Source organism: Nothobranchius furzeri, chromosome 3 (genome assembly GCF_043380555.1).
Source record: "Nothobranchius furzeri strain GRZ-AD chromosome 3, NfurGRZ-RIMD1, whole genome shotgun sequence".
In the NCBI taxonomy this organism is placed as follows: domain Eukaryota; kingdom Metazoa; phylum Chordata; class Actinopteri; order Cyprinodontiformes; family Nothobranchiidae; genus Nothobranchius; species Nothobranchius furzeri.
Window position 1 is genome coordinate 3075917 of NC_091743.1, and position 27079 is coordinate 3102995.

The window sequence follows — 27079 nt, forward strand, 5'->3', positions numbered from 1 at the left end:
TGAAAAAATGTTTGTTTCTCTAATGTTGGCCAACTGAAAAGAATGAACATGAAAAGAATGTGCATGTATAGCACTCAATACTTAGTCGGGGCTCCTTTTGCCTCAATAACTGCAGTAATGCGGCGTGGCATGGACTCGATCAGTCTGTGGCACTGCTCAGGTGTTATGAGAGCCCAGGTTGCTCTGATAGTCGTCTTCAGCTCCTCTGCATTGTTGGGTCTAGCGTATTGCATCCTCCGCTTCACAATACCCCATAGATTTTCTATGGGGTTAAGGTCAGGCGAGTTTGCTGGCCAATCAAGGACAGGGATACCATGGTCCTTGAACCAGGTGCTGGTGGTTTTGGCACTGTGTGCAGGTGCCAAGTCCTGTTGAAAGGTGAAGTCTGCATCCCCATAAAGTTGGTCAGCAGCAGGAAGCATGAAGTGCTCTAAAACTTCCTGGTAGACGGCTGCATTGACCCTGGACCTCAGGAAACAGAGTGGGCCAACACCGGCAGATGACATGGCACCCCACACCATCACTGACGGTGGAAACTTTACACTGGACCTCATGCAACGTGGATTCTGTGCTTCTCCGCTCTTCCTTCAGACTCTGGGTCCTTGATTTCCAAAGGAAATACAGAACTTGCTTTCATCAGAAAACATAACTTTGGACCACTCAGCATCAGTCCAGTCCTTTTTGTCCTTGGCCCAGGCGAGACGCTTCTTGCGCTGTTTCATTTTCAAGAGTGGCTTGACACACGGAATGCGACACCTGAATCCCATGTCTTTCATGAGTCTCCTCGTGGTGGTTCTTGAAGCGCTGACTCCAGCTGCAGTCCACTCTTTGTGGATCTCCCCCACATTTTTGAATGGGTTTGTCGTCACAATTCTCTGCAGGGTGCGGTTATCCCTAGAGCTTGTACACTTTTTTCTACCACATTTTTTCCGTCCCTTCGCCTGTCTGTTAATGTGCTTGGACACAGAGCTCTGCGAACAGCCAGCTTCTTTAGCAATCACCTTTTGTGTCTTGCCCTCCTTGTGCAAGGTGTCAATGATTGTCTTTTGGACAGCTGTTAAGTCAGAAGTCTTCCCCATGATTGTGGTGCCTTCTAAACAAGACTGAGGGACCTTTTAAAGGCCTTTGCAGGTGTTTTGAGTAAATCAGCTGATTAGAGTGGCAGCAGGTGTCTTCTATTTTCAGCCTTTTCAGAATATTCTAATTTTTTGAGATACCAAATTTGGAGTTTTCATTAGTTGTCACTTATGAATATCAAATTTAAATGTAATGAACATTGGAAATACATTGGTCTGTGTGCATTGCATGAATATAATGTACAAGTTTCACGTTTTGAATGGAATTACTGAAATATTTTCAACCTTTTGATGATATTCTAATTTACTGGCCAGCACCTGTACAGTTTCAATCAAGGACTCACCTCTGTTTCCCTTCCCTCAGACGCTGCTCCCGTTTACCCATTCACTGGATTTCCAGTGCACCCTAAGTTCTAGTTACCAAATAAATCTTTATTTTTTCACATCCTGCTCCAGTGTGTTATTCTGCATGTCTTGGGTTAAATCATTACCTCAGACCATGACAGATGATAACTGACATTAAACTCAGAATTCTGAGGTAAAAAGTCAGAAGTCCTATAAAAATGGTGAGAATTTTTAGATTAAAGACAGGATTTTGAGAAAAAAAACTTTTTAAGCAGAATTCAAATTAATTTTTCTCAGGATTATTAAAGTTAAAATTCTGAGATTAATTAAAGTCCAAAATCTGATTTCTTTCTCAAAATTCTGACTTCCTTCTCAGAATTCTGACTTTAATTTCAGAATTTTTACTTTAATAATCCTGAGGGAAAAAAGTCAGAATTATGAGAATAAAAGAATTCTGAGAAAGAAGTCAGAATTCTGATTTTTAAAAAGTCAGAATTGTGACTTTTTTATTTGATTTTTTTTTCAAAATTCTGCCTTTAATCTAAGAATTCTCACTTTGTTTAAATTTCACAATTTTTTGTTTTTGGAATTCTGACTTTAATCTCAGAATTCTGACTCTAAATAAAATAATCTTGAAAAGGAAGCCAGAATTCTGAGATTAAAGTCAGAATTTTTTGGAAAAACTTCAAAATTATGAAAAAAAATTGTGACTTTTTCTCTCAGAATTCTGACTTCTTTCTCAAAATTCTGACTTTAATGTCAGAATTCTAACTTTAACAATCATGAGAAAGAAGCTAGAATTCTGGGAAAAAAAAAGAATTCTGTTGTTTGACATTACCTGACATTAAAGTCAGAATTCCAAGGAAAAAAGTCAGAAGTCCTAAAAAAAGTAAGAATTTTTAGATTAAAGAATGGATTTTCAGAAAAAAAAGTCATAATTCTGACATTTTTTTAACAGAATGCAGATTTATTTTTCTCAGGTTTATTAAAGTTAAAATTCTGAGTCAGAATTCGGACTTTTTTTCTCAAATTTCTGCCTTTAATATAAGAATTCTCACCTTTTTTTAGATTTCAGATCATTTTCCTCAGAATTGTGACTTCAATCTTAGAATTCTGACTAACTAAAATAATCTTGAAAAAGAAGCCAGAATTCTGAGATTAAAGTCAGAATTCTTTGGGGAAAAAAAGTCAAAATTCTGAAAAAAAAAGGTGACTTTTTCTCTCAAAATTCTTACTTTAATGTCGGAACTCTAACTTTATTAATCATGAGAAAGAAGCTAGAATTCTGAAAAAATTAGGAATTCTGTTATTTGACGATATCTGACATTAAAGTCAGAATTCCGAGGTAAAAAGTCAGTAGTCCTAAGAAAAAAATGGTGAGAGTTTTTAGATTAAAGACAGGATTTTAAAGACAAAATTTTGAGAGAATTTTTTAAATCAGAATTCAGATTAATTTTTCTCAGGATTATTAAAGTTAAAATTCTGAGATTTAAATCCAAAATCTGACTTCTTTCTCAAAATTCTGACTTCCTTCTCAGAAATCTCACTTTAGTTTCAGAATTTTTACTTTAATAATCCTGAGAAAAAAGGTCAGAATTATGAGATTAAAGCCAGAAATCTGAGAAAGAAGTCAGATTTCTGATTTTTTTAAAAGTCAGAATTCTGAAATATTTCTCAAAATTCTTTCTTTAATGGAAGAATTCTCACGTTTATTTTTTTTCATAATTTTGACTTTTTATCTCGGAATTCTGACTTTAAAGAGTAACTAAACCCCAAAATAACTTTTTTTTTGCTAATTAACTGTATAATTGGGTCATTACAAATGCAATATTTCTGTTTCTGTGCATTGTTGACATGTTTGAGTAAACTTGATTAAATCTAGAATCTAAAAGTCTGACTTCCTTTTCAGAAAACTGAATTTATTTCTCAGAATTCTGAGATTACAGTTAGAGTTCCGAGAAAGAGGTCAGAATTCTAACTTTTTTGTCAAAATTGTCTTTAAGCATTGTCACCTTTTTTTCAGAATTCTGATTTTACTCCTCAAAATTCTGACATTAAAGTCAGAATTCTGACTCTAATAACAGAATTCTGAAATTTTCTCAGAATTCTGTTAGTAGAGTCAGAATTCTGGCTTCTTTCTCATGATTATAATCCTGAGGGGGAAAAAATCTGAATTCTGAAAAAGAAGTAAGAAATCTAACCTTTTTCTCAAAATTCTCACATTGTCAGAATTCTGTTATTTGAGTCAGAATTCTGATTTTGTTTTCTCAGAATTAGGGTCAGAATTCTTAGATTAAAGTCAGAATTCAAAGGAAAAAAGTCAGAATTCTGAAAAGAAGGTGAGAATTCTTAAAGACAGAATTTTGAGAAAAAGGTCACAACTCTGACTTTTTTCTCAGAATTCTGACTTTTTTCAGAAGGATTATTAATGTTTGAATTCTGAGATTAAAGTCAGAATTCTGAGGGGAAAAGTTGATGTGTTGATCAGTAGATATGATTTTGTGTCAGAGTTTCACGGCGTATAATCCGCATTTTCAACATAAATTGGAACTGAAGCTCAGAGAATCACTGCTGCGGCTGTCACGGTCTGCCTAAAACATTCCAAGGAGACCAGGCAGTTTCCAGTTTTCTGTTTTCAGGTGGGCGTGGCAACAAGCTCCAGCTGATCCTGATCTCACTAATCAGAGGGTCAGGGGATTTAAGGAGCGGTGTGACACAACTCCAGCGCCGGTCGATACTCTCACCAAGGGTAGCTTCCTGTCCAGTACATCTCCTGAATTTCTGTGTAGTACTGTGTAGTACTGTGTAGTCCTGTGTGTTTTTGTCTCTAGTTATTCTTGCCTTGCATCTTTAACCACGTCTGGAGTTGTATTCAACGTCCCGCCGTTCAGGATCCTCTGGTCCCCACTCTCCATCGCCCGCCTGCCTGCCAACCTACACAGTACCACCTCCTAGCTATCTCCACCTCAGCATCGTTCCTGTCGCCTCTCCTTTACTGGACTTCTCCCAGTTCACCACCGTTAAGACCTGGTCGACGACCGTAAGAACGCTTTCCCCCAAAAGACTTATTCTCTTGGTTCTCTGGTTCTGGCACGTATTTACAATTGTTTATTCTCTCGTTTTAGATTCCGGTCCCTTCCTGTTCCTGTTTCATGGAGCAGCATCTTTAGTTTTCCATGATCCTCATTTAATAAATATTTTATCTATTTTTACTTACTTACCTGATCTCCTCGTGTGGTTCTTCATGTCCTGGGTTCAACAGTTTGCCCACAACATGACAGTGGCGTCCCAAAGGTGTTTTTATTGGTCGATTGCAGACAGGAGTCATAGGTTTTCAAGCATGCTTGAAGACTTTTTTAGGCTGATTTGGTCGAGGGACGGCTCAAAAAGCTGTCACAGATCCGGTCACACTGGACGTTCACAGCATGGTGCACATATATGCAAATCATCCTGACGCTGACTGTTTTAAGTCCTAGCAAGACTCCGCCTCTCTGAGCTTCAGTTTCAATTTATGTTTAAAATGTGGATTATGAACTACACGCTAGGTTTTAATCCTGTTAACAGCCCAAGTTAAACCAAAGTTATACTTAAATAAATAAACAACCTTTGTTAGACCATCAGATTATAAATGGTGAAAACCGTGATTCTGTGAGAGCTGAGAGGAGATGAGCTCACAAACAAAAGAAACTACAAAAACACGAGATCCCTTTGCTGTTGGTAGAAATTAGGGATGAGCCGGATACTCGTTTCAGACGAGTATCCAGTACGGATAAAGCTTTTTTGACGAATACGAGCATGAAACGAGTAAAACGAGTCAATATCTGTAATCATGCTGAAGGAAAATCCTCATTGGGTAACGGACTGTCTTCACGCTCTGTGATTGGCCAGTCACATAGAGCGCCCGCCCCTCCCTACACACAAAACTGCAGCCGGCCGGGAGCGCAGTCAGTCCTGTTCATCCACCCGCACACAGACAGTAACGTAAAAATATTTAATCTCAATTCTGAGGCTGCTCTGTAAATAGTTTTCAAATAAACAATAACACATAGCAACTTCTGATCAATCCATATCAATTTCAGACGTAAAATAATATATTGATGTAAACCACGCCCACTTCCGGGTTATGCCACGCCCACTTCCGGGTTATGCCACGCCCATTCCGGGTACAGATACAGATAATTTAGTTGGTTGAACAGATACAGATACAGATAGTGGTGTACTCGCTCATCCCTAGTAGAAATCTCACATATTCAACCCACAAGGATGGTTCAGCAGCGTTTAGCTGCAGAGGGACAGCGGGTGTGATCTGTCACGTGGACCGGATCAAAAGTTATGTTGGGGCGATCTGTGACAGATTGTAGTTTAGTGGGTTCTTGTGTATAAAGGAGAAGGATGAACGACCAGCTGACAGATCATCTTTTAGCTGGAAGATGGGAAACGGAGACCCGTAGCCTGAGTCTGACGCCAAAGCGAGGGTTTTAAAAGCGAAGCTTCGTCTTTGAGGAAGATGAGCTGGGTCATGGCTAAAACTAAGTGTGTTTATTTTTTCTGCTTGGTGACGTGTGCTTTTGGGGGGGGGGGGGTGCTCATGATGCAGCGTCCTGCTGGAGAGAGACGTCGTGCCGTCTGCCTCACCGAAATCTCGCAGCGTACCGTGTGCCCTAAACAATCCTGTGTAACGGCCATAATTCACACAGTGTGATTTGGGCTTTAAAAGGTAGTTTAATTATTTTAGTATAACTCCGGTTTGACTTGATAATGAAAACTGGTGTGTAGTTTATAATCCACATTTTAAACATAACTTGAAACTGAAGCTATGCTGCAGCGTCCCAAAGGGCTCTTTTCATTGGCCGGTTGCAGACAGGAACTGTAGGGTTTCAAGCAGTGCTGGCGCTGATTTGGGTTGTGGGACGGCTCAAATAGCTGCAGCTGCGCCGATCAGACTGGACGGCCACAGATGTGCAAATAACCCTCACGTTCACTGTTTTTTTTTTACTGGATTATGCTCGCAACGAGGGATCTGGCAAAGATGGCCACAAATCGCACCTTGTGATTGGGGCCTGACCTTTTTTTAATCTAATTTTATTGTGATTTCATTTATTTTTATTAGTATGGCGTTTCAGACACCAACTAAAACTAAGCCTTTACATGTTGCTTCAAAAATACCAGATTGTGTTTGAAGATACTGGTCTGCTCCACAGAAGGAAAGGCTGCCTTCGCCATGGAGGAGTGTAAAAAGCAACTCGTGTGTGAATGCAGCGTTAACTGTTCCCACCTGCAGGGGCACTGCTGAACATCAGCTGTAACACTCACACACTTTCAGGTTCCCTGTTGGCTAAAGTTACAAAAGTTCACCGGATGGTTTTGGTATGGCTTCAGCATGATATAAAGCATGTCCAGCAGGGGACCTCAGAACTGTCCCCTGCTGGCTCGATAGTCCACTGCTGGTGAATGTGTAACGATGTCCAAGCCCCCTGTTGAATAGGTACACACACACACACACACACACACGAGCGGTATTATGGCTCCCTCTAAACGTCTGCCGCAGAGCCTTTGAGCAGGCCGTGGCCCAACAGCTCCTGATTTGTTGAAGCATTTCCACGGATCCTTTCCCCGTTAGCTGCCTCCAGGAGCAGACCCAACATAGCATCAAGCTGAGGGTTTGTGTTAAACCTCTGACTTTCTGTTTTACTTCAACACGTCAGCAAGAAGGTAGATGTTCACATGCTTCCATTTACACAAGAAACACAACACGCTTTAATAACATCTCCTAACTGGTTCAGCTTCTGTTTTCCACATGGTTTCGTGCAGCTCACTGATACAGTTGATTTTATAAGGAACTTTACAAAAGGCTTGGCATTAGTTTAATATGTGACTCAGGGCAAGGACACAATGGCTGCATATGCATTTTTCTGCTGGAGAGGGTGAGATCACAGCAGTAAAAAAAAACCACTCCCGCCCTCCGGTATTTATTTCTGGCACAGCTCACGAGGTTTCCAGTAAGCTACGTGCAACAAACACATGTTGGCTAGCGGCCAGATTTACCTGCTGGACAGGTATGTTGACTTTGTGGGAGGAGAGCTGTGCTGTTTCCTCTCTGCTGTGTTGGGGCTGATTTTTCAGAAGAGTGGTTAGGTAACAGGTATCTGGTTAAAGATTAGTGCTTTTTAAGAGCTGATTTAGGTTTTCTAATACAATCTGACAACGACGGAGTGATGGCCCAGTTTCCTGGGAAAAAGGCAGCAACCTGCTCTCATATCTGGTCTAGGATCAGTTCCGCTAATGATCAGAGATCAACCTGGTATTGTTATCCAAACGGAAAGAATGAACCCTTTAGAGTGTCTGCACGGAGAAATAGTTGTAGTTTATTCTGTTGTTCACAAAGGGCAGCACGTTTGTTCTTCAAACAGCAAGTCTGGAAAGTGGAATGATGATGGGATCACAGCGGTATGTGCTTAGAGCTGTCAGAGCTGTCAACTCTCACGAGGATTTGAGCTTCCAAACCTGAATGAGCAGACTTTCTGTTTGCACAACATCTCTCTGTGCCCAGAAGAGGTTGGCTAGTTTTAGCCATTGCCGTAGATTAGCTTAAAGGCCTAAGCCATTAAAACATTTAGCACGTTTGTTGTTCTAAATGTTGCAACCCAAACAATGATGTCATACTAAATGAATAGTTGTCTGATGAAACGTTTACACGAACCTCTCACTTCAGTTTTTTGAACCTATTTATGAATGACAGCAATCCATTTGGGTCGTTTGAGCAAGTTTGGACGTGTTTTAATAATTCTGTCCGTTTTGCATCATTGCGTCCTCTACGAGTCACACGGTGTGTGTGTGTGAAGGTCCAGGAGTTACACTTGTTACTGTGGCATCAAATGTAAAATTCACCTTTTCAGGGACCTGAGGCTATTTAGAAGTAGCGATGGACAATATATCACCATCAATATCGGTATCAGCCGATGTTAGTCAGTTTTTAACATACCGGTATCGGCCCAATAAATAAAACTGGGCCGATATTTTTTCCTTCTTGTCTCCATGTGTTTCCCTGTTTCAGAGGGGTAGGGTGTGTGTGTGTGGGGGGGGGGGGGGGGGGGTTAGTCATGTGACAGTGATTGTAATCATCTCAGAACTGTAAATGTGTGTGTTGTGTGTACATAACAACATCAATTAAGCTTTAATCATTTTTATTCTACACAAAATCTGCCGATTGTAGGAGCATTAATGTCAGCATATCGATATCAGCAAATATTGGTTATCAGCCATAACGGTGATCTTGATGTCGGATATCGGTATCGGCATCTCTATTTTGAAGTGGGTCTTTTGTGTAAACTGACCTTAATCAGAACTAGACCTAACCACTGGATTGCTCATGGTCTTCACATTAAAATCAGTTTTAAAAGTCACACAGCTCTTTCCTCACTCTGCCTTGAGTGAGCTGTAAATCATCCTTACCTGTACCACTACCTACAAAACCCACCTGGCCACAAATCATTTGACTTCATATTGCAGAAGTTCTGGAAAGACTGGTTCTGACACTCCTTACACCTCTCCTGTGGCCTGGCCACTCACAAGCCCTGTGAGGGGGCTTCATGCCCATTACTCATCTGAATGGTTAGACATCCATTTATAAATGCTTATTGGGAGTTGGGTCGTGGGGGCAGCAGTGTAAGCCGAGACGCCCAGACTTCCCTCTCCCCAGCCACTTGGGCCAGCTCCTCCGGGGGAATCCCAAGGTGTTCCCTGGCCAGGTGAGAGACATAGTCCCTCCACCGTGTCCTGGTCTACCTTTAGGTCTCCTCCTGGTTGGACGTGCCTGGAAAACCTCACCAGGGAGGCGTCCAGGAAGCATCCAGTCCAGATGCTCGAGCCACCTCAACTGGCTCCTCTCAACATGGAGGAGCAGCGGATCTACTCCGAGCCCCTCCCGGATGACCGAGTTTCTCACCCTATCTCTAAGGGAGAGCCCAGCCACTCTTGGGAGAAAACACATTTTGGCCGCTTGTATCCGCAATCTCGTTCTTTCGGTCACTACCCAAAGCTCATGACCATAGGTGAGGGTAGGAACGTAGATCCACCGGTAAATCGAGAGCTTCGCCTTCTTGCTCAGCTCTCTTCACCACGACAGACCGGTACAATGCCCGCATCGCTGCAGACGCAGAACAAGACCCTGAGATACTTAAACTCCTTCACTTGAAGCAGAACCTTGTCCCTGACCCGGAGAAGGCTTTCTACCCTTTTCCCATTCAAGACCATGGTCTCGGGTTTAGAGAAGCTGATTCTCATCCCAGCCATTAGACATATAAATATGCTTTTTACTAGAGTCTGCTCTTTAGCACCCAAGGTTCTTGTGCTTCTGGAACGATCTGTCAGCATGAGCAGAACTGTACTGAGAGCTCTAACCTACAAAATTTGACTTCAAAGGATTTGTGAAACAACTGCATCAAGATGTTATATAAGAAATGATACAGAGGACGATGCACAGGGACCAGTTGGAAACAGTGCTTTGAGAGCAGTTATCATTTTAAATGTATGAATTCAGTTTCTGTGCTTCTTCAGCTGGGCTATGTGTGGAAAAGGAAGGTTTTTAACATACTTTGTGTTGTGTCACTTTCCCTTCAGCAGGTTTGACCACTTTTGCACTCTGAAACCTGAAGCCAATGAGTAAGCAGATATAGCTGAACTGTTCACGGCTCATTCAGGTTGAAAGAATCAACAAATAATCAAACACATGGTTGTTTTTTAAGGCAAAGTGTTACACACACACACACACACACACACACACACACACACACACACACACTGTTGGACAAAAATATTATTACGTACAAGTCCAGTAGCAACAAAGCTAGGTCACAATCAGTCCCTGATTTCCAGTTTCACCCAATCCTAACATTTTCCGCCTTGCTTTGGAACCTCCCCCTTGCCTGGGCCCCAAACCAACAAATTCTCAGTCTGGCATTATCCTGTTACACAATAACGCCAGTGCAATATTCATTATGTGTTCAATACTCATTCAATACCAGATTTACATAGTATGTCTGTGTCTCTTGCAGTGTGCTGCATGGTGTTGGAACCCAAGTTTTTTCCTTTTTTTATTTGTGGCTTTTAACGGTTGAAGGTTACAACTCTAGACTACTGCCTCTGTGTGTATACATGTACCTTTGTTACTGATTTTCTTCAAATGATTCTCTTAAGTGTTGGTGCTGCTTTAACAAGTGCATTCCCCCACTGTGGGATCAAAAAAGTCTATTCTATTCTGTTCTAAATGGGTCCTTTGTTGCTAATCTGCAGGGAATATATACAAGAAAGTTCTAGAGAAAGTAGAAAAGGATCCTCAGAAATGTTGCTAGGTTTGTCGCTAGGCGCTAAGAACAGTGACAAAGTCACGGCGTTGGAAACACTGCCTCTCGCTCTAACGCTAAGCTACGGATAGCAAACACTACGGGCTATGCCTGAGCGTCAACGCACATGACATCATCACGTATTACGCTGCCTTTGGAAGGCACTGGGGAAGCAGGCTTGTTTGACCTGAACATGCTGTTGTTCCGTGATTTTATAGGAATACAGAGGCAATCACAGTAAAAATACCAGGGATCATTCTACATGAACTGGGGCCTCATTTATCAAGCTTGCTTACGCACAAAACGGGGTCGAAAAACTGCTTAAGCAACTTTCCACGCAAACTTTGGGATTTATAAAAGAAAACGTAGCGGAAAAATGTTGGCAACCTTAAGTTGACTAAGGACCTGCACTGCCCGCTCACCACAGCCATGGAATACACCTCATGATCACACAACACTATATTGGAGCAGGTGGAGGGAGACTAGGGGTCTTAGCCACCTCTGTTGTTGCTAGGCTTCCTGGGGCTGGAGGCTAGGAGGGAGATCTGGCCGTCTGGTTGGGTTCTGGGGTGGTGGGTTGCTGTGCTCAGCGTTGGGCGGGGGAGCCTGCTCATCAGCACCCCAGCAGAAAGGGTCAAACTCTGGTTACCGGTGATGGTTGTACCCAATGTGCAGCAGTACCGGGACCAGAGTGAATAGGGTGTGTATGGGGAGCATGAGTGGGTGTCCGGCGTGCATTTTTGTAAGTCCTAGGTTGTATGTGTATGTGTGAGCATGAGGGAGGGAGTGTGTGACTGTGTCTGTGTATGACTGTATATGTCAGGTGGGGCCTTTGACTCCTCCCCTCTCCTGGGACTTCTTTTGATGATATAGATCTTCGTCTCCCCTCCCCCTGCCACACCTGGTGTGGGGTGCGGTGCCTTGGTCTGCCTGAGTGTTCGTGGCTCCCGGGTCAGGGGGTTTAAGATTTTTGGTGTCTGCCTGATCAATCCCGGTGGCTGCCTGGTGGGGTCTGGGTCCCTGGGCTCTGCTCGGTCCCCGGCGGGGGTGGTCGCCCCTGGGTCCCGTGCTCGGCCGGCTAGGGGGTGGGAGGCTGTGGGCGGGCCTGTGGGCTTGCCGCTGATATCTCCCGGGACTCTGCCGGCTGCTGGTTGTGGCCCCCTGGGGCGATCCTCTACGCCTCTCGAGGGGGGCGGGGGCCTTTCTGGTTGCAGTCTCCTTGGGGTTCCTGTGCTCTGGGACAGCTCCTGGATCTCTGGGACTTGGAGCTCCCGCCGTCTCCTGCGCATCTTTGGGGGGCGGATCTGTGGTCCCTCACACTCTCTGTTGGACGCTCCTATAGAGAAACCTTACATAAACAAGCGCGTGTACACACACACAGGTGCTCACATGGTGCTCTCAAAAGTATGGGCTTGGGCACGTTCAACACAGGTCTTAAGGCTATGGTTGGCACTTAATGCACTGTGATTTATTATCGTGTGATTGTTCAGTTAAACAATGTTGATTGTATTTTTCTTCAAGTTGACGCAGTGATAGCTAGATCTTGTTGTATTGTTGTTGTGTCCCTTTTTGTTTCTCTTTCTGCAGGTCTAGAAGCAGACTCTTGTTCATCATTGTTTATTTTTGTGGAGCCCCCTCCCCCCACCTCCTCTCTCCCCACCTTTTGTCTTTTCCCTTCTCTTTCACCTCTGTCTCCGTGTCTGGTCGGAATTACAAAGCATTCAAAAACAATAACAATAAAGTTTTAAGTATCAGGCGTGACATTAAAAGCAGACGCTTTGATGCTCCACCTGAGAGTAAATCTGTAAGGCTTGTCACCAGCATTCAGACTTAGACCGGCTAAAACCGGAACCCAGCGGCTCTGAATTCGGACAGTCTAGCCTTCACCTCTACGGTGGCCCGCAGGTCCCGTCACAGCCGTGGCGGCAGCTACACGCAAAGGAAAAATGCTAAAGCTAGAGAGACTGGAGCAGGAATATTAAGGAGCTAGAGCAGCTTCACGTCCATCAGCAGCGTTTGTTCACAACCGTTTTCAGGTAAAGTAACTTTGTTTATTCTAGAAGCTTTCAGGACTTACATGCTAACTTTAGATGGTTTCATGTATGTTTTAAGCTACAGAATGAACTTGTTAAACGTACACAACACATTTCTACAGAGTATTATCATGTAGGTAATTAATATAAACCAAATGCATTATAAATGTTGAATGCAGCAGGATTTTTTCTAATGTAAACTGGACCTTAGAATTTCTTATTTTGCATCAAATGAGGGTAAAACATTTTAAAAATCCGGCTTTAGAATAAAATAGCATTGAACTGTTTTCAATGTGCATTTGTTTATTCAACTTGAGCCTAATAATGATTAGATCTGTCTTAAAAATGTAAATTCTCTGTAGTTTTTATTTAACTATTCCCTGCTGCTTTTCTTTAAACTGAACACAACCAGTGTACTGAAAGTTATGTTTTGTTTTACATTTTTCAATTAAAAAAACTCTTATTTAATCTATTACAGGTCAGCATGCACTGTGCTGCACGTCTGCATCTGTGCTGGTGAAGTTGTGGGTCTGCAGGATGAGCCTGAGGAAGATGTGTGCGGAGGAGGTCAGTGGTGCTCTGTCCTGCAGGAGGTACCAGCAGACCACCACTGCTGTTAACAGGCAAGTCATTTATGTAGGAACCTCTATTAAAAACAACAATGTAGTTTTATTTGCTGAAGAGTCACAATTGTTATACCAGCGGATCCATAAACCATCTCCTCATTTCATATTTCTGAATACATCTTGGAGATGTAACAGCCGTCGTCTGAGCCAGCCCAGCGGTTCCTGTAGATGGACGATGGAGTGGACAGTGAGAGGAAGCGTCCCAAAGCTCTCTCTGCAGACCGTCCTGTATGATGTTCCTCTGGCCAGAAACGTCCAGCCACGGGTCTGCTCCAGCCCTCCATCCACGCCTGGATCCTCCTGCAGCAGACCCAGCTGCACTGTTAAAGACTTCCTGCTCACTCAGTTTAAATAAATGATCCAGGAAGAGTCACTCAGGTTAATCCTGCTTTAACCGTACATAACTGGTCCATACTGGTTTTGATCTGTAAATAAGTGTAACCTATTATAAATAATCTTGTCTCCTTACCATCTTTTCATTTTCTGTTCATGTAACATGTTCAAAAACATCTGTAATAATAAAACTGGTGATAAAATCAATGACCAGAAAGAGTTATCAGTTAGTATTTGTTTTAATAAATGTGTTCAAATATCAAACAGCTAAATAACATTAACATAATGACAGTAGAAGGCCTCTCTCCCAGGAGGACCACCAGGTAAAGCCTCTCCTGACCCTGGACACCTGCAGGCCTACAGAGAAAATCCGGCGCGCAAAGCATGCTGGGATAGCCTTGTTCTGTGACGATACAACAGACCAAACCTCGAAATGTGGGCAGAGCGAGGACGCATTTGAGGATGCGAGAATGAGTATTCTTGTAATTCGGACAGTACTCGTCGCTACGCTGTGACGTCATCAACCTCAAAATGCACTCTTACAAGCATCCTTCCCATGGATTTGGACACACCCTATGTCTCTGGTGGCCAGGGAACAGAATTACCCCAAAATTCCACTATCTCCACTCCGCTCCAGCACAAAATCCGCAGCAAAAACTGTCCCGTTGTAGTCAATCAGAGTTTGGAAGCGAGAGGCAGCGGAACGCGGGGGCGGAGCAGAGATAGTGGAATTTTGGGGTTAGGTTTCCCTGGAGGAGCTGGCCCAAGTGGCTGGGGAGAAGGAAGTCTGGGCCTCCCTGCTTAAGCTAGTGCCCTCGTGACCAGACCTCAGATAAGCGGCCTAAAATGGATGGAGTTACAGTTCTTTTGAACATCTTATCCTTAGTTTTCCTAATCCAGATTGCAAAAATGTTAAACCACTTTTGTTTGTAGTTTTATATCGTCCACCAGGCCCTTACTCTGAGTTTTTGGATCAGATCTCTGATTTTTTTTATCTGATTTGGTGCTAAATACTGATAAGGTCATTATAGTGGGGGATTTTAACATTCATGTGGACATTGAAAATGATAGCCTCAATGTGGCCTTTAGTAATATCTTAGACTCAATTGGTTTTACTCAAAGAATACATAGCTCCACCCACTCCTGCCATCATACATTGGACCTTGTGCTGACTTATGGCATAGAGTGTGAGGAAATCCAGTCCTTCCTGACAGCTTTCTGATAACCTTTGAGTTTTTTATAACTGAGTTCTCAAGACATGAAAGTAAATTTCACTATAGTCGGTCTCTTTCTGACAACGCAGTTGCATCTTTTATATCAACTGTTCCATCTTTACTGTCCTCAGCATCTCAGAGGAACGTAGCAGAGGGCAATATTTTCATTTCTAGCCTCTCACAAATTGATGTTTGGTTCATAATGCTCCTTCCTCTTTACGTGTGGCATTAGATGATGTTGCCCCTTTAAAAAAAAAGGTAATTAGGGACAGGAAGTTGGCTCCCTGGTTTAATTCTCATTTACGAACTTTAAAACAAAACTCTAGAAAATTGGAGAGAACATGGCGCTCTACGCACCATGAGAAGTCCTACTTATCCTGGGAAAATAGTCTTGTGCTTTATAAAAATAAGCTTCGACAAAGTAGAACTGCTTATTATTCATCGCTAATTGAAGAGAATAAGCATAATCCAAATTTTATTTTCAGTACAGTTGCCAAACTTACACAGAATCATAGCTCTGAGCCATCTATTCCCTTAGCCCTCAGCAGCAATGACTTCATGGGATTTTTCACAAGTAAAATTAATTCTATTAGAAACAAAATCATTAGCATCCTCCCTAATGTGATTTCTTCTTCCTCAGTAAGTGAGGCAGCACCAGAGGTAACTGTAGAACCTCATCTCTGTTTGAACCGTTTTGATCCAGTTGAGCTTTCAGAGTTATCAAAAATATTAGCTTCATCTAAACCTTCAACTTGCATTTTAGATCCGATCCCAACCAAATTATTTAAAGATGCATTTCCTTTGGTTACTGCCCCCATTCTAGATATAATCAATCTATCCTTAGTAAATGGATATGTATCACAGGATTTTAAGGTTGCTGTAATCAAACTTTCACTTAAGAAGCCTTCTCTGGATCCAGATGACCCAATGAATTATAGACCAATATCTAACCTTCCATTTTTATCCAAAGTCCTGGAGAAAATAGTGGCCATCCAAGTATGTGTGCATTTAAACTTTAATGCTCTGTTTGAGGAATTTCAGTCTGGTTTTAGAGAGTATCACAGCACTGAAACTGCATTAGTGAGAGTTACAAATGATATTCTCATGGCCTCAGATAAGAATCTTGTGTCTGTTCTAGTCTTGTTAGATCTCAGTGCTGCCTTTGACACAGTTGATCACAATGTTCTTTTAGAAAGACTTGAACATGTTGTAGGGATCAAAGGAGCAGCGTTAGGCTGGTTTAAATCCTACCTGTCTGACAGATTTCATTTTGTAAATGTACAAGACAAATCTTCTTCATACTCCAGGGTTACTTGCGGAGTACCACAGGGTTCAGTGCTTGGACCAATTCTTTTTACTATATATATGCTCCCAATTGGTAAAATCATTAGACAGCATGGGATAAACTTCCACTGTTATGCTGACGATACTCAGTTATATTTATCCATTAACCCTGATGAACCTAATCGGTTGGGTAGATTACAGGCTTGTGTTGAAGACGTAAAAAATTGGATGACTCTAAACTTTTTGCTTTTAAGTCAAGACAAGACTGAAATTCTCATCTTTGGACCTGAAATCCAGAAAAGGAAATTGCTTAGCCAATCGCCTGACCTGAACGGCATTAAATTAGTCTCCGAGAACAAAGTAAGGAACTTGGTGTTATCTTTGACCAGGACATGTCATTCAAATCCCAGGTTAAACAGGTTTGTAGGATTTCCTTTTTCCACCTTCGGAATATTGCTAAGATTAGAAGCATCCTTTCCAGGAGTGATGCTGAAAAACTAGTTCATGCATTTATTACATCAAGACTGGATTACTGTAATTCATTACTCTCAGGAAGTCCACAGAATAAAAGTCTTCACATTGTCCAAAATGCTGCAGCTAGAGTTCTGATGAGAATTAAAAAGAGAGATCATATCTCTCCTGTCTTAGCTCCCCTACATTGGCTACCTGTAAAATTCAGAATAGATTTTAAGATCCTTCTTCTCACATATAAAGCTCTTGTAGGGTTTGGTAAATTGAGTGCTTTAAGAGCTCAATATCTATTACCTTTACTTATGACTAACAAACTGTGATACTCTATATAAATATAGAATATCAACCTGCCTGGTCGGTCTTTACTATGTTTAATCAGAAGATTCTAGGATTCTTTGTTTTATTCAGGGATTGTAAACACTTCGTTTTGACTCAAGGAAAGAGTCAGGTTTGTAAAGGTAAGAATTTAATTCACAAACAATTAAAACATGACAAGTTAATATTTACTGTGATGGATGAATCTAGATGTGGTATATGGTGCCTACGTGTGAATGCAATGTTATCAGAACTTCTGTATCTAGGAAAGCTGAGTTCTGGGTGTAAAATAATTTGGTTTGTGTTAAGCTATGAAGTTAATTCTTATCAAAAAGCATCAGATGCAATCACACTGTGTTCTACCTCACCCCTTTGGAGACCCTCTTCACGGATCAGGAGGTCATCGAGGTCAGGTGACCTCTTAGCACCCAGGTCCAGTAGATTGACCACAGCACCAACTTCTCCCATCCAGAGATGTCGCCAGGCACACAGGTTGGATGGAACCATTTGCGTCTAGACCCTTAAGGAGTCAGAACCAAATCAGCTTGTTCTGCAGGATCCAGTTGCTGTGTCAGCTTTGCAACAACCTTGACAGCGTGTCAAAGCTACTTCTTAGTTAAAGAGACTTCACCACGGACGGCCATTTCTGTAGCTTCCTCTAGAACTGTAGAGCTGGAAGTGATCCTGTTTTAATGTTCTCATGTTATGATTTGTGTGGCCAACCAGAGGTTGACATAGTGAGGAATATTACCAAGGCAACCTCCGAAACACGCCTTCTCAGAAACCGGATGCTCTGATCTGGGATAAAGAAATATCTATGTGTCACGCGTTTGACTTCACTTTACTTTGTCCTTGTGTGAGTGTGGATGGTGATGGCCTTGCCATAGCAACATGCTGAAACATATATAAATCTTTCAATGTAAACATTCATTTCAAACTTCAGTCACTCAAGCACAGATTTATGAAAGCATTTCATTTATGTTATAATTGTAGCAATAAACAAATGTTTATTTAATGATTATCAAACTTATAAGTTTTAGAAGTTCATATTTAATCTAAGAAATTATTCTTTGATTTAGCAACTAATCTGAGCTGCGAGTGTTCACTTATTCAGAGGCATGAAGAATCCTGTAGGACGATAAGGGAAGCTTGGGCCTTGAGGAGAGAACATCATTGTTTACAACATGTTATCATGTGTTCAGAGCTGCAGAGAGGCTCTGAGCTCCAGCTGATGGATGAAGGCAGGCAGATTAAAGGGAACACATGCAGTCTCGTGTCTCCAGTTTGACCAGATTCGAATGGTCAAAATGTACCTAAAAACTGACCATTGCTGGACATGACACTCTTAACAATCAATCTCCATCATACATCAGTGATCTGATTGTTCCATACGTTCCTAACCGAGCACTTCACTCTCAGACTGCAGGTTTACTGGTGGTTCCCAGAATATCTAAAAATAGGATGGGAGGCAGATCTTTTAGCTATCAGGCTCCTCTCTTGTGGAACCAGCTCCCAGCTTTAGACCGTGAGGCAGACACTTTGTCTACTTTTAAGACTAAGCTTAAAACATTTTTATTTGATAGGGCCTATGGTTAAAATCTGATGTTAGCCTAAATCTGGACAAGTGGGGGGAGTAGAGGGAGGTGGAGTGTACAGTCGGTAAAGACGGCTCTCCCTTGCCCCGCCTCCAACATGCCTCCATCTAAAAGGCTAGGTTATCCAGAGTTTTCTCTGTAGTTATGCTGCTATAGGCTTAGACTGCTGGAGGACACACTGACCACTTTCCACACTCTACTGCTTTCTTCTACAATCTGCTCTTTAACTGTATTATTTCCTGCTATTTCAGCTGTTAACTTTATTTTCTCTCTAAGTGTTTTTCTCCCCAGAAGAAGCTACAACGATGTTCTGCTGAGCTGTGGTGGCCTCATGGAGGGGGCCATCGACTAGCACACTGCTGCTAACCACTAAAACATTCTCCCTCTCCTGATAATAACTTTTTACTCTCTTTGACGTTGGATGTGCTACTACTAGTTTAGCCGTTTAATTATAGATCCACTAGGATAAATACAATAAAGTTTATCTCACCAAATAGAATATTTACTAAGAAATTACAATGTAACTATAGAAACACTACTTGGTGCATATGTTGTGTGTGTGTGTGTGCGTGTGTGTGTGCGTGTGCGTGTGTGTGTGTGTGTGTGTGTGTGCGTGTGTGTGTCTGCTCTGTCTTCTCCATCCCCAGTGAGTCGTGGAGGATGGTTGCTTATACTGAGCCAGGATTCTCTGGAGGTTTCTTCCTGTTAAAAGGGAGTTTTTCTCTCCACTGTTGCTGCATGCTTGCTTAGTATGAGGATTGCTGCAAAGACTCTGACACTAGTCAGTGACTCGATGCAACCTGCTGGGTTCAGTATATAGAGCTCCGGACCCCACGTGACTCTCAGTTAGTGGACGCCATTTTGGCATGCAAAAAAGGTAAACAAACACGGATGTAACCATGAACATGAACGGGATACGCTTGGATTTTACTTCGTCGGAGTTTACTTCACACTTTAAAACCGAAGAAATCGTTTCATATAGTCAGAAATTAAATAGACTAAACATCTCCAACCCTTACCGTGCCCCTGGGATACTTTTTAAAAACGCCAGAAGCTGTCGGAGCGGACTTCTTACCGGCACAACACCGGACCTGGCCGGGGAACCCCTTGGGATTCCCCCAGCCGGAGGAGCTGGGGAGAAGGTCTGGGACTCTCGACTCTACTGCCCGCTCCGACGCCAGAAGCTGTCGGAGCGGGCTTCTTACCGGCACAACACCGGACCTGACTGGGGAAGCCCTTGGGATTCCCCCAGCCGGAGGAGGCTGGCTCCGGTGGCTGGGGAGAGGGAAGTCACGCTACTGCCCTCGCAACCCGACTCCGGATACGCGGATGAAAATGGATGGATGGACGGACAAATAACAGATTTACACGTAAGTAGTCTCGGTGAGACAGATAATAGCAATCCAAAGTGCTTTTTGTGTGATCTGACAATTGATCAACCATTGGTTAAAAATTAAATACAGCTTAGCCGGTTAATTGCTGTGATCATAAAACACGTAAACGGCAGCACGCAGAACTCACGAGGCAACGTTTTACGTGATGTTTACTTGCTGCTATGAGTAATAAGACAGAAAAAGCCACGCCAAAATAAGTTTAGGAAGCCCACTAAGAATCGTAATAAAAGCATTTAAAATAAATACCATACACAGTTGAGGAAACGTTGGTTTAAGTACCTGATATGAAGCGGTCGCTGCATAAGTGAAAACCTTTACTCTCGGGATCCCACAGCTTCATTTTAGCCCGGTCACTAGCGCGTTTTATTACAATGATCCAACGTTTGCGGCGCTCCGGATCTTGGGGAATCCTGTAGATGGCTCATTCCTTATGTCGTCCGTGTCTGTTCTGCATCCTGGGGCACAACAGGAATCTACCATATTTCCCGTTTGATTGAGTTTTCCGACAATAACAAATAGTCCAGCTGCCGGCTTCTGCATGCCAATATGGCGCCGTTTCGATTTGAACTGTTGCATGCCGGGAGAAGTGACGTCAACTCCCGGAGCTCTATAGGGAACTTTTTACTGACTGGCTTAATGAACTGGCCTGTATTGGAATGTTTATTATGTGAAGCGCCTTGAGTCGACGCTTGTCGTGATTTCACGCTTTATAAATAAATTTGAATTGACTGGGGGAGGCCCACCCAGCAGGTGAGCATGGACCAAAGCCCTTCAGGAAATGCTGATGCAGTGGGATTGACCCACTAACGAACAGCCATAGAGGGTGAAACCTTCACCAAATACAAGTAGAGAATTTCATAAACTACATTTGACGTGTTTTGGTGCGTCATGTTGGGTAAAAAAGCAACAAACTAAAGATGGAGCTTTTCATGCTTTATTAAAATAAAGTATCATAACACAGTTGTGAACTATTCTTTAAAAAATGATTTAAAATCAGTTTTACTTCATCATGGGTGAATGAGAAGCACATTGAAAAACTTTGACATTCATCAATGCAAATTACATGATACTTTATACTTATTTCCAAAATACACAGATCATACTGAATCATCACCAAAAAAATCTAACACATCGTGGAGGTACACTTTATATAGCAAGTCATACAAATAGTTATGTAGTGTACTGTTAATTTGAAATAAGATCACCTACATTAATTTCCCTCCATTCTGGTGTATTTTTTACATCTTACATTTTGATCCCCAACAGGTTTACAGTTAAGGAAAACCTTAAACCAGTTAAGGGAAAGGAAACAAGACATTTCTAATACACTGATAAAGTAGAAGACTCCCAAATAACCCCAAACAAAACCTAAGAAGAAGAAGAAGACAATCTTTTATACAGCGCCTCTCAAGATAAAAATCATGAGGCGCTTCACAAAAGCAAAAAAATATTAAAGTATAAAATCATTTCTAAAATGATTAGAAATATTTTAAATTAATTTTAAAGGAGAAAAGAAAAACATGGGAAAAAGGGAGAGAGAGTGAATAGGAAAGAGGGAAATCAGTGGATCCTGAGGAAGGTGGAATAGGTAGGGAGAGCAGAACATGGAGAGGGTGATGAAGTAACACCAGAAGCCAGCTTGAACAGGTGAGTTTTCAGCTGCTTTTTAAAGGAGACCACTGAGTCCACTGATCTCAGGCTCAGGGGGAGAGAGTTCCAGAGTCTGGGGGCCACAGCAGCAGATGATCTGTCACCTTTGTGCGCCTCGTGATTTTTATCTTGAGAGGCGCTATAGAAATGATACTTTCTTCTTCTTCTTCTTTGGTCTTTAGCCTGGGTTAGGGTTCCCAGTCACCCAGGTTTTAGTAGAGTCTAAGCAGGTGTGTAACAGCTGCAGCTTAGACATCTCATGGGGCTTAAAGGAGATGTACAGTTGGATGTCATCTGCATAAAGATGGTAGGAGATTCATTTGAAGGAGCTCAGGATGTGCTGAAGAGGAAGCAGATAGAGGAGGAAGAGCAGAGGCCCCAACACAGAACCTTGTGGGACACCATGGGTAAGGGAGGTGGTGGAGGACCTAAACTTGGAGACGGCCACAGATAAGGAGCGCTCAGAGAGATAAGAGGAGAACCACTCCAGAGCAGATCCTGATAGGCCTACCCAGTCTCTCAGCCTCTCCAGTAGCAGGTGATGGTCAACAGTGTCAAAGGCTGCAGTCAGGTCCAGCAGGACCAGAACAGAACAGTCCCCTGCATCACTGTGGGTCAGAAGGTCACTAGAGACCCTAAGAAGAGCTGTTTCAGTAGAATGAGCTCTACGAAAACCTGACTGGAAGCTATCATAGATGTTATGTTCATCAAGAGCAGCTGTGAGTTGTTTAGCCACAACCTTTTCCAAGATCTTGGAGATGAACGGAAGTTTAGAGATGGGTCTGAAGCTGCTATGGAGAGAGGGGTCGAGACTCGGTTTTTTAAGAAGCGGGTGGATTACAGCGTTCTTAAAGTAAGCAGGGACCTGACCAGAGACCAGAGAAGCATTAATTATAGAGAGCACACTGGGACCGATGGACTGAAAAGCACTTTTAAACAAGGATGAGGGTGAGATGTGGAGGGGGCATGCAGAGGTCTTCATAGAGTTAACTAGTTTGGTTAACTCAGGCAAAGAAACAGGTGCAAAGCTATCTAGGATGATGGGCCTGGTTGGAGTCGGGAGAGGCGGCGATAAGGCTGAAGGAGAGATGCTAGATCTAACCTTATTGACTTTGTCCACAAAGAAAGACAGAAAGTTCTCACAGTCTGCAACAGAGTGGATGGAGGCTGTAGGTGCTATCAGCGAGAGGAGCTAGTCCTATATAAAAACCATATGATCATTCTGTACAAATATCAATGTGACACTTTACAGAAACTAAAAAAACATCCATGTAATGATGCTTGTAGTTTTTGCAGTGAAAAAGAAAACAATATAAAATCGTAAATATGGGTTCATAAAACCTACTAGTGCCAAACGCATCGGTTTACATTGTCTGCAACACCTTCCCGCTAAAAGGAAGTTTGTGTTTAAACAAAAAAAAAAAGATTTTTCTGCCAGGCTGGCTCTCTGACCTCTACCCTCTGAAGGACTCACATGCCAATTTCCTCAGTCTTCCAGCCACTGGAATTCTTTCCGAATTTGTATACAAGTCTTCTGCCGTCAACCCGCTCCAGAATCTCCCTCTTGTAGTAATACCTGTAGGTGGAGGAGCATCAGTTCATCACTCAGCGTACACACAAACCTCTTTTTCATTTCCAGCAGACTTTCTGAACAGCAGTCACTACAGTGTTGATAATATTCTGTAATTGTAACTAATCAAATACACTATCTGTGCCTTCATTTGAGGCTCAGGAGGAACTTTGAGTCAGACATCAGGTCTTGTTGCTTCACACCAGAGCTGCCCCTCCCAATAGACCAAATCTGCAAAACAACCAGTCAGACCGTCGCGATTACTGCGGTAGCAGACCCCAGTCAGACAACCGTAGCCACTGTGCGTGAAGCAGGCTTTTGAAGAAAAGCAGCAAGAAGTGGAAGTTGTTTGTTTAGCTAACATTTCTAGCAGGGGCGGCGTTAGGCCCGGCTACTTGGGCTGAAGCCCCGGATGTTTTCTGAAAAGCCCCGGATCTAAATCGCACAAGTAACATGCAGAGTTTTAAATTTCATTTTAATCGTCAAAAACTCCAGCGAACCCCCCCCCCCCCCCCCCGCTTCAGGTGTATGACGTCATCAACGACTAGTCGAAGTCGACTCAATTTTCATTACTTGACTGTCGACTTTAAAAAAAATTAAGTCATGCAACCCCTAGTGTGTGTGTGTGTGTGTGTGTGTGTGTGTGTGTGTGTGTGTGTGTGTGTGTGTGTGTGTGTGTTTTCAAACATTTAGCTTGAGCTCCAATTCAGGTAAAATCTGTAGCAGGTGAAGAAATGGTTTTGCAGGACAAACTCACCTCATGGCGCGGCTGAGCTTCTCGTAGGTCATGCTGCTGTTCTTCTTCTTCTGGCCCCACATTTGCGCCACGGCCTCAGACTTCAGGAACTTAAACACGCCCTCCTGACGATCTTCCCACTTCATTAGGCCCTGGTTCTTATCTGGGTGGATCAGAATGTCCCTGATAAACTCCCACAGGTGAGAGCCACGAGGTGCTGCAGGAGATGAATAACAGCATGTGTGCCACAACGCAAAGCTGAAGCAGAGGTGCAGACGCCTGACTGATGTTTACCGTGTTTACTTTTCTTTGCAGTGTCATACATGCTGCTGATGTGCTCCCTGTTGGCTTTCGGAGGTCGTCCTCGTGGACGCTTCACGCGGGATTCGCTTTCCTCTGTTTTGACGTGAACCTCTGTCAACACAACAGGAACATTTGAGTGAAGAACGGTCCATGCAAAAGAAGTTTCTCTTCTCACTCACTTGACATTCCAGCGTTTGAGAACTCTTGTTCTGATTCGCTGCTGCCAGACTCCGTTGAGCTCATAAAGGTGAACACGCCACCTGAAAATGAGACGTTTCATTTGAAACCAACAACAAGACTCCTGAGGAGGAAAAACATCAAAGACAACCAGATGATGAAATACTAACTGCTGCATTCGCTTTCAGACTGACTGTCAGACAGAGACTCGGGGCTCACAGACTCCGGCGGCAGACTGTAGTCGTTGTGGTATTCAAACTGTCTCCTCACTGCTTCATCAGCTGTGGAAGAAAGGGGTGAACTCTCCATAAGTTTTAACATATTAAATCAAGCACAGCCATTAAACCTTCAGTCTTCCATGCCTGCTCCTATTTTGATGGTGCTGAGCAAAGGGTATGTCAGGTTGTCCAAGAAGGTGTCCAGGAGCTGGCAGGTCTCACTTAGTTCTGGTCCTGACAGGCTCTGCAGCTCTGAGTCAGACAGGACAAACGGATTAGACAGACAGACAGACAGACAGACAGACAGACAGACAGACAGACAGACAGACAGACAGACAGACAGATAGATAGATAGATAGATAGACAGACAGACAGACAGACAGACAGACAGACAGACAGACAGACAGACAGACAGACAGACAGACAGATAGATAGACAGACAGACAGACAGACAGACAGACAGACAGACAGACAGACAGACAGACAGACAGACAGACAGACAGACAGATAGATAGATAGATAGACAGACAGACAGACAGACAGACAGACAGACAGACAGACAGACAGACAGACAGACAGACAGACAGACAGACAGACAGACAGACAGACAGATAGACAGACAGATAGATAGACAGATAGATAGACAGACAGATAGATAGATAGATAGATAGATAGATAGATAGATAGATAGATAGATAGATAGATAGATAGACAGATGATAGATAGATAGATAGATAGATAGATAGATAGATAGATAGATAGATAGATAGATAGATAGATAGATAGATAGATAGATAGATAGATAGATAGATAGATAGATAGATAGATAGATAGACAGACAGATGATAGATAGACAGACAGACAGATAGACAGACAGATGATAGATAGACAGACAGATAGATAGATGGACGGACGGACAGACAGACAGACAGACAGACAGACAGACAGATTACCATATTTAGTCTTGTATTCCTGTAAGCTCTGACTGAGGTGAGGCCCAATCTGTGGGCCGAAGATTGTGATCATTTGTTCCTGATCGAAGCAGCAGAGGGAGGGACCATCGATGGAGCAACAAGCCAGGCTCAGGGTGCTAGCATCAAACTTCATGCTCTCAACAAGGTCACTGATCCATTCTAGGACATGGGTTGGTGTCCAGCAGATTGGGTTGAGGTGCTTGTATGTGTGAGCTGAGGAGACGCAGTAACAACCCAGAACTCGTCACAAGTTCCCCTTTTATCAAGACCATAAAAGGGAACTACCAAACCACGGTTGTTCCCTTTTATGGTCTTGACCATCAAAGAACAATCTTCAATCCCAAACGTCTGTTGTTTCATGTATTCTTTTAATAGCAGAAACATGTTTTTATTCTTAACGTGAGAACCCTCCTCAGCAGAATGTGCTGTGAAGCTAGAAGCTGGTCTGAAGGTTGTAAGTGTGACAAAAACCTTCCTCTGCTTTGATGGTGGTGTTGAGTTAAACATTGACTCTGTGGCGAATCATTAAACTCTCATTGTCTGATTTAGGTCAGTGTGAGTTGGATCAAGATGATCTGTGTGTTGGAAACAGGTGTCCATGTTCACTGTGAGAGTAGAGCTGGTCCACAGCCTCTGCTTTGTGATAAAAGCTCCAGGACCAGAAACCAAACCCTCACTGACGGCAGACTCTCTCACCGTTTGAGTTGTAGCCAAACGCCAGGTTCCGGTTTTGCAGGTTGGTCTGCTGATGGAGGACATCCGGCAAGCCGGACTGATACATGGTGAAATTGGCGTGAGTCAGGATACTGCTGAGGCACGGTGAAGACATCTAGCCACTAATGGACACAAGAGACATCTTGTTTTGAAAATCAGTAGAAACACAAATTAAACTAACACAACCACCACAGATGTACCTATGATAGAAACGGACAAGAATTTACCTAGTTCCAGCACAAACCACGGTAGGATACGGACTGTCTGTCCTCTGTGTCTTAGTCGTCTCCTCTGCTGGTTCACCAGTTCCTGTTTTACACAAATATGCACCTGTTGTTGCATTTATCTGAAGGGGTTGGACTTCAGGGGAATTCCACCTGAACATGACCACACCTCCACCCCTCCTACACTTTCCAGAGAACCTGATAAAAAACAAAACCTGACCTGTTTCTCTCTCTCTGCCTGTTTTCCTCTTAGCCAAACATTTGGCATTATTAAAGATCAGATTATTATTCTTTACACTTACGTTTCAAGATCCGCGCTGCTTGGTGGGATGCCATCTCCACCAGAAATAACTGAAGTAAAAACTGTCCTTACTTCTTAAATCATTTAAGAATCTATTTGAATCCACTGAATATTTCTACACCTTTACCAACGTGGCTGATCTGTAGCTCTTTCGCCTGGCAGGATTTTTATAGAAAAGTGTGTGT

At 42.8% G+C, this 27079-nt stretch overlaps 1 protein-coding gene and 1 long non-coding RNA gene across 3 annotated transcripts; one reads left to right on the top strand and one right to left on the bottom strand.

Annotated features, from left to right (window-relative positions):
* Positions 1-2084: 2084 nt before the first annotated feature.
* On the top strand, positions 2085-4637 carry LOC139068964 (uncharacterized). The gene is made up of 2 exons (XR_011520196.1): positions 2085-4170; positions 4253-4637. It is a non-coding gene; the product is annotated as an uncharacterized lncRNA (long non-coding RNA).
* A 16310-nt stretch (positions 4638-20947) lies between these two features.
* elf3 (E74-like factor 3 (ets domain transcription factor, epithelial-specific)) lies at positions 20948-26683 on the bottom strand. 2 transcript variants are annotated; one of them, XM_054737866.2, is made up of 9 exons: positions 26597-26683; positions 26352-26491; positions 25635-25868; positions 24826-24933; positions 24634-24744; positions 24466-24546; positions 24287-24397; positions 24005-24200; positions 20948-23253 (listed from the first exon to the last, which is right to left on the bottom strand). In XM_054737866.2, the coding sequence occupies exons 2-9, from the start codon at positions 26482-26484 to the stop codon at positions 23148-23150; spliced, it is 1080 nt and encodes a 359-aa protein (XP_054593841.2). In that variant the 5' UTR covers positions 26485-26491; positions 26597-26683; the 3' UTR covers positions 20948-23147. The 2 variants fall into 2 exon arrangements, with proteins under 2 accessions (XP_054593841.2, XP_054593840.2); XM_054737865.2 differs by having other exon boundaries at positions 24278-24397.
* Between the last annotated feature and the right edge of the window lie 396 nt (positions 26684-27079).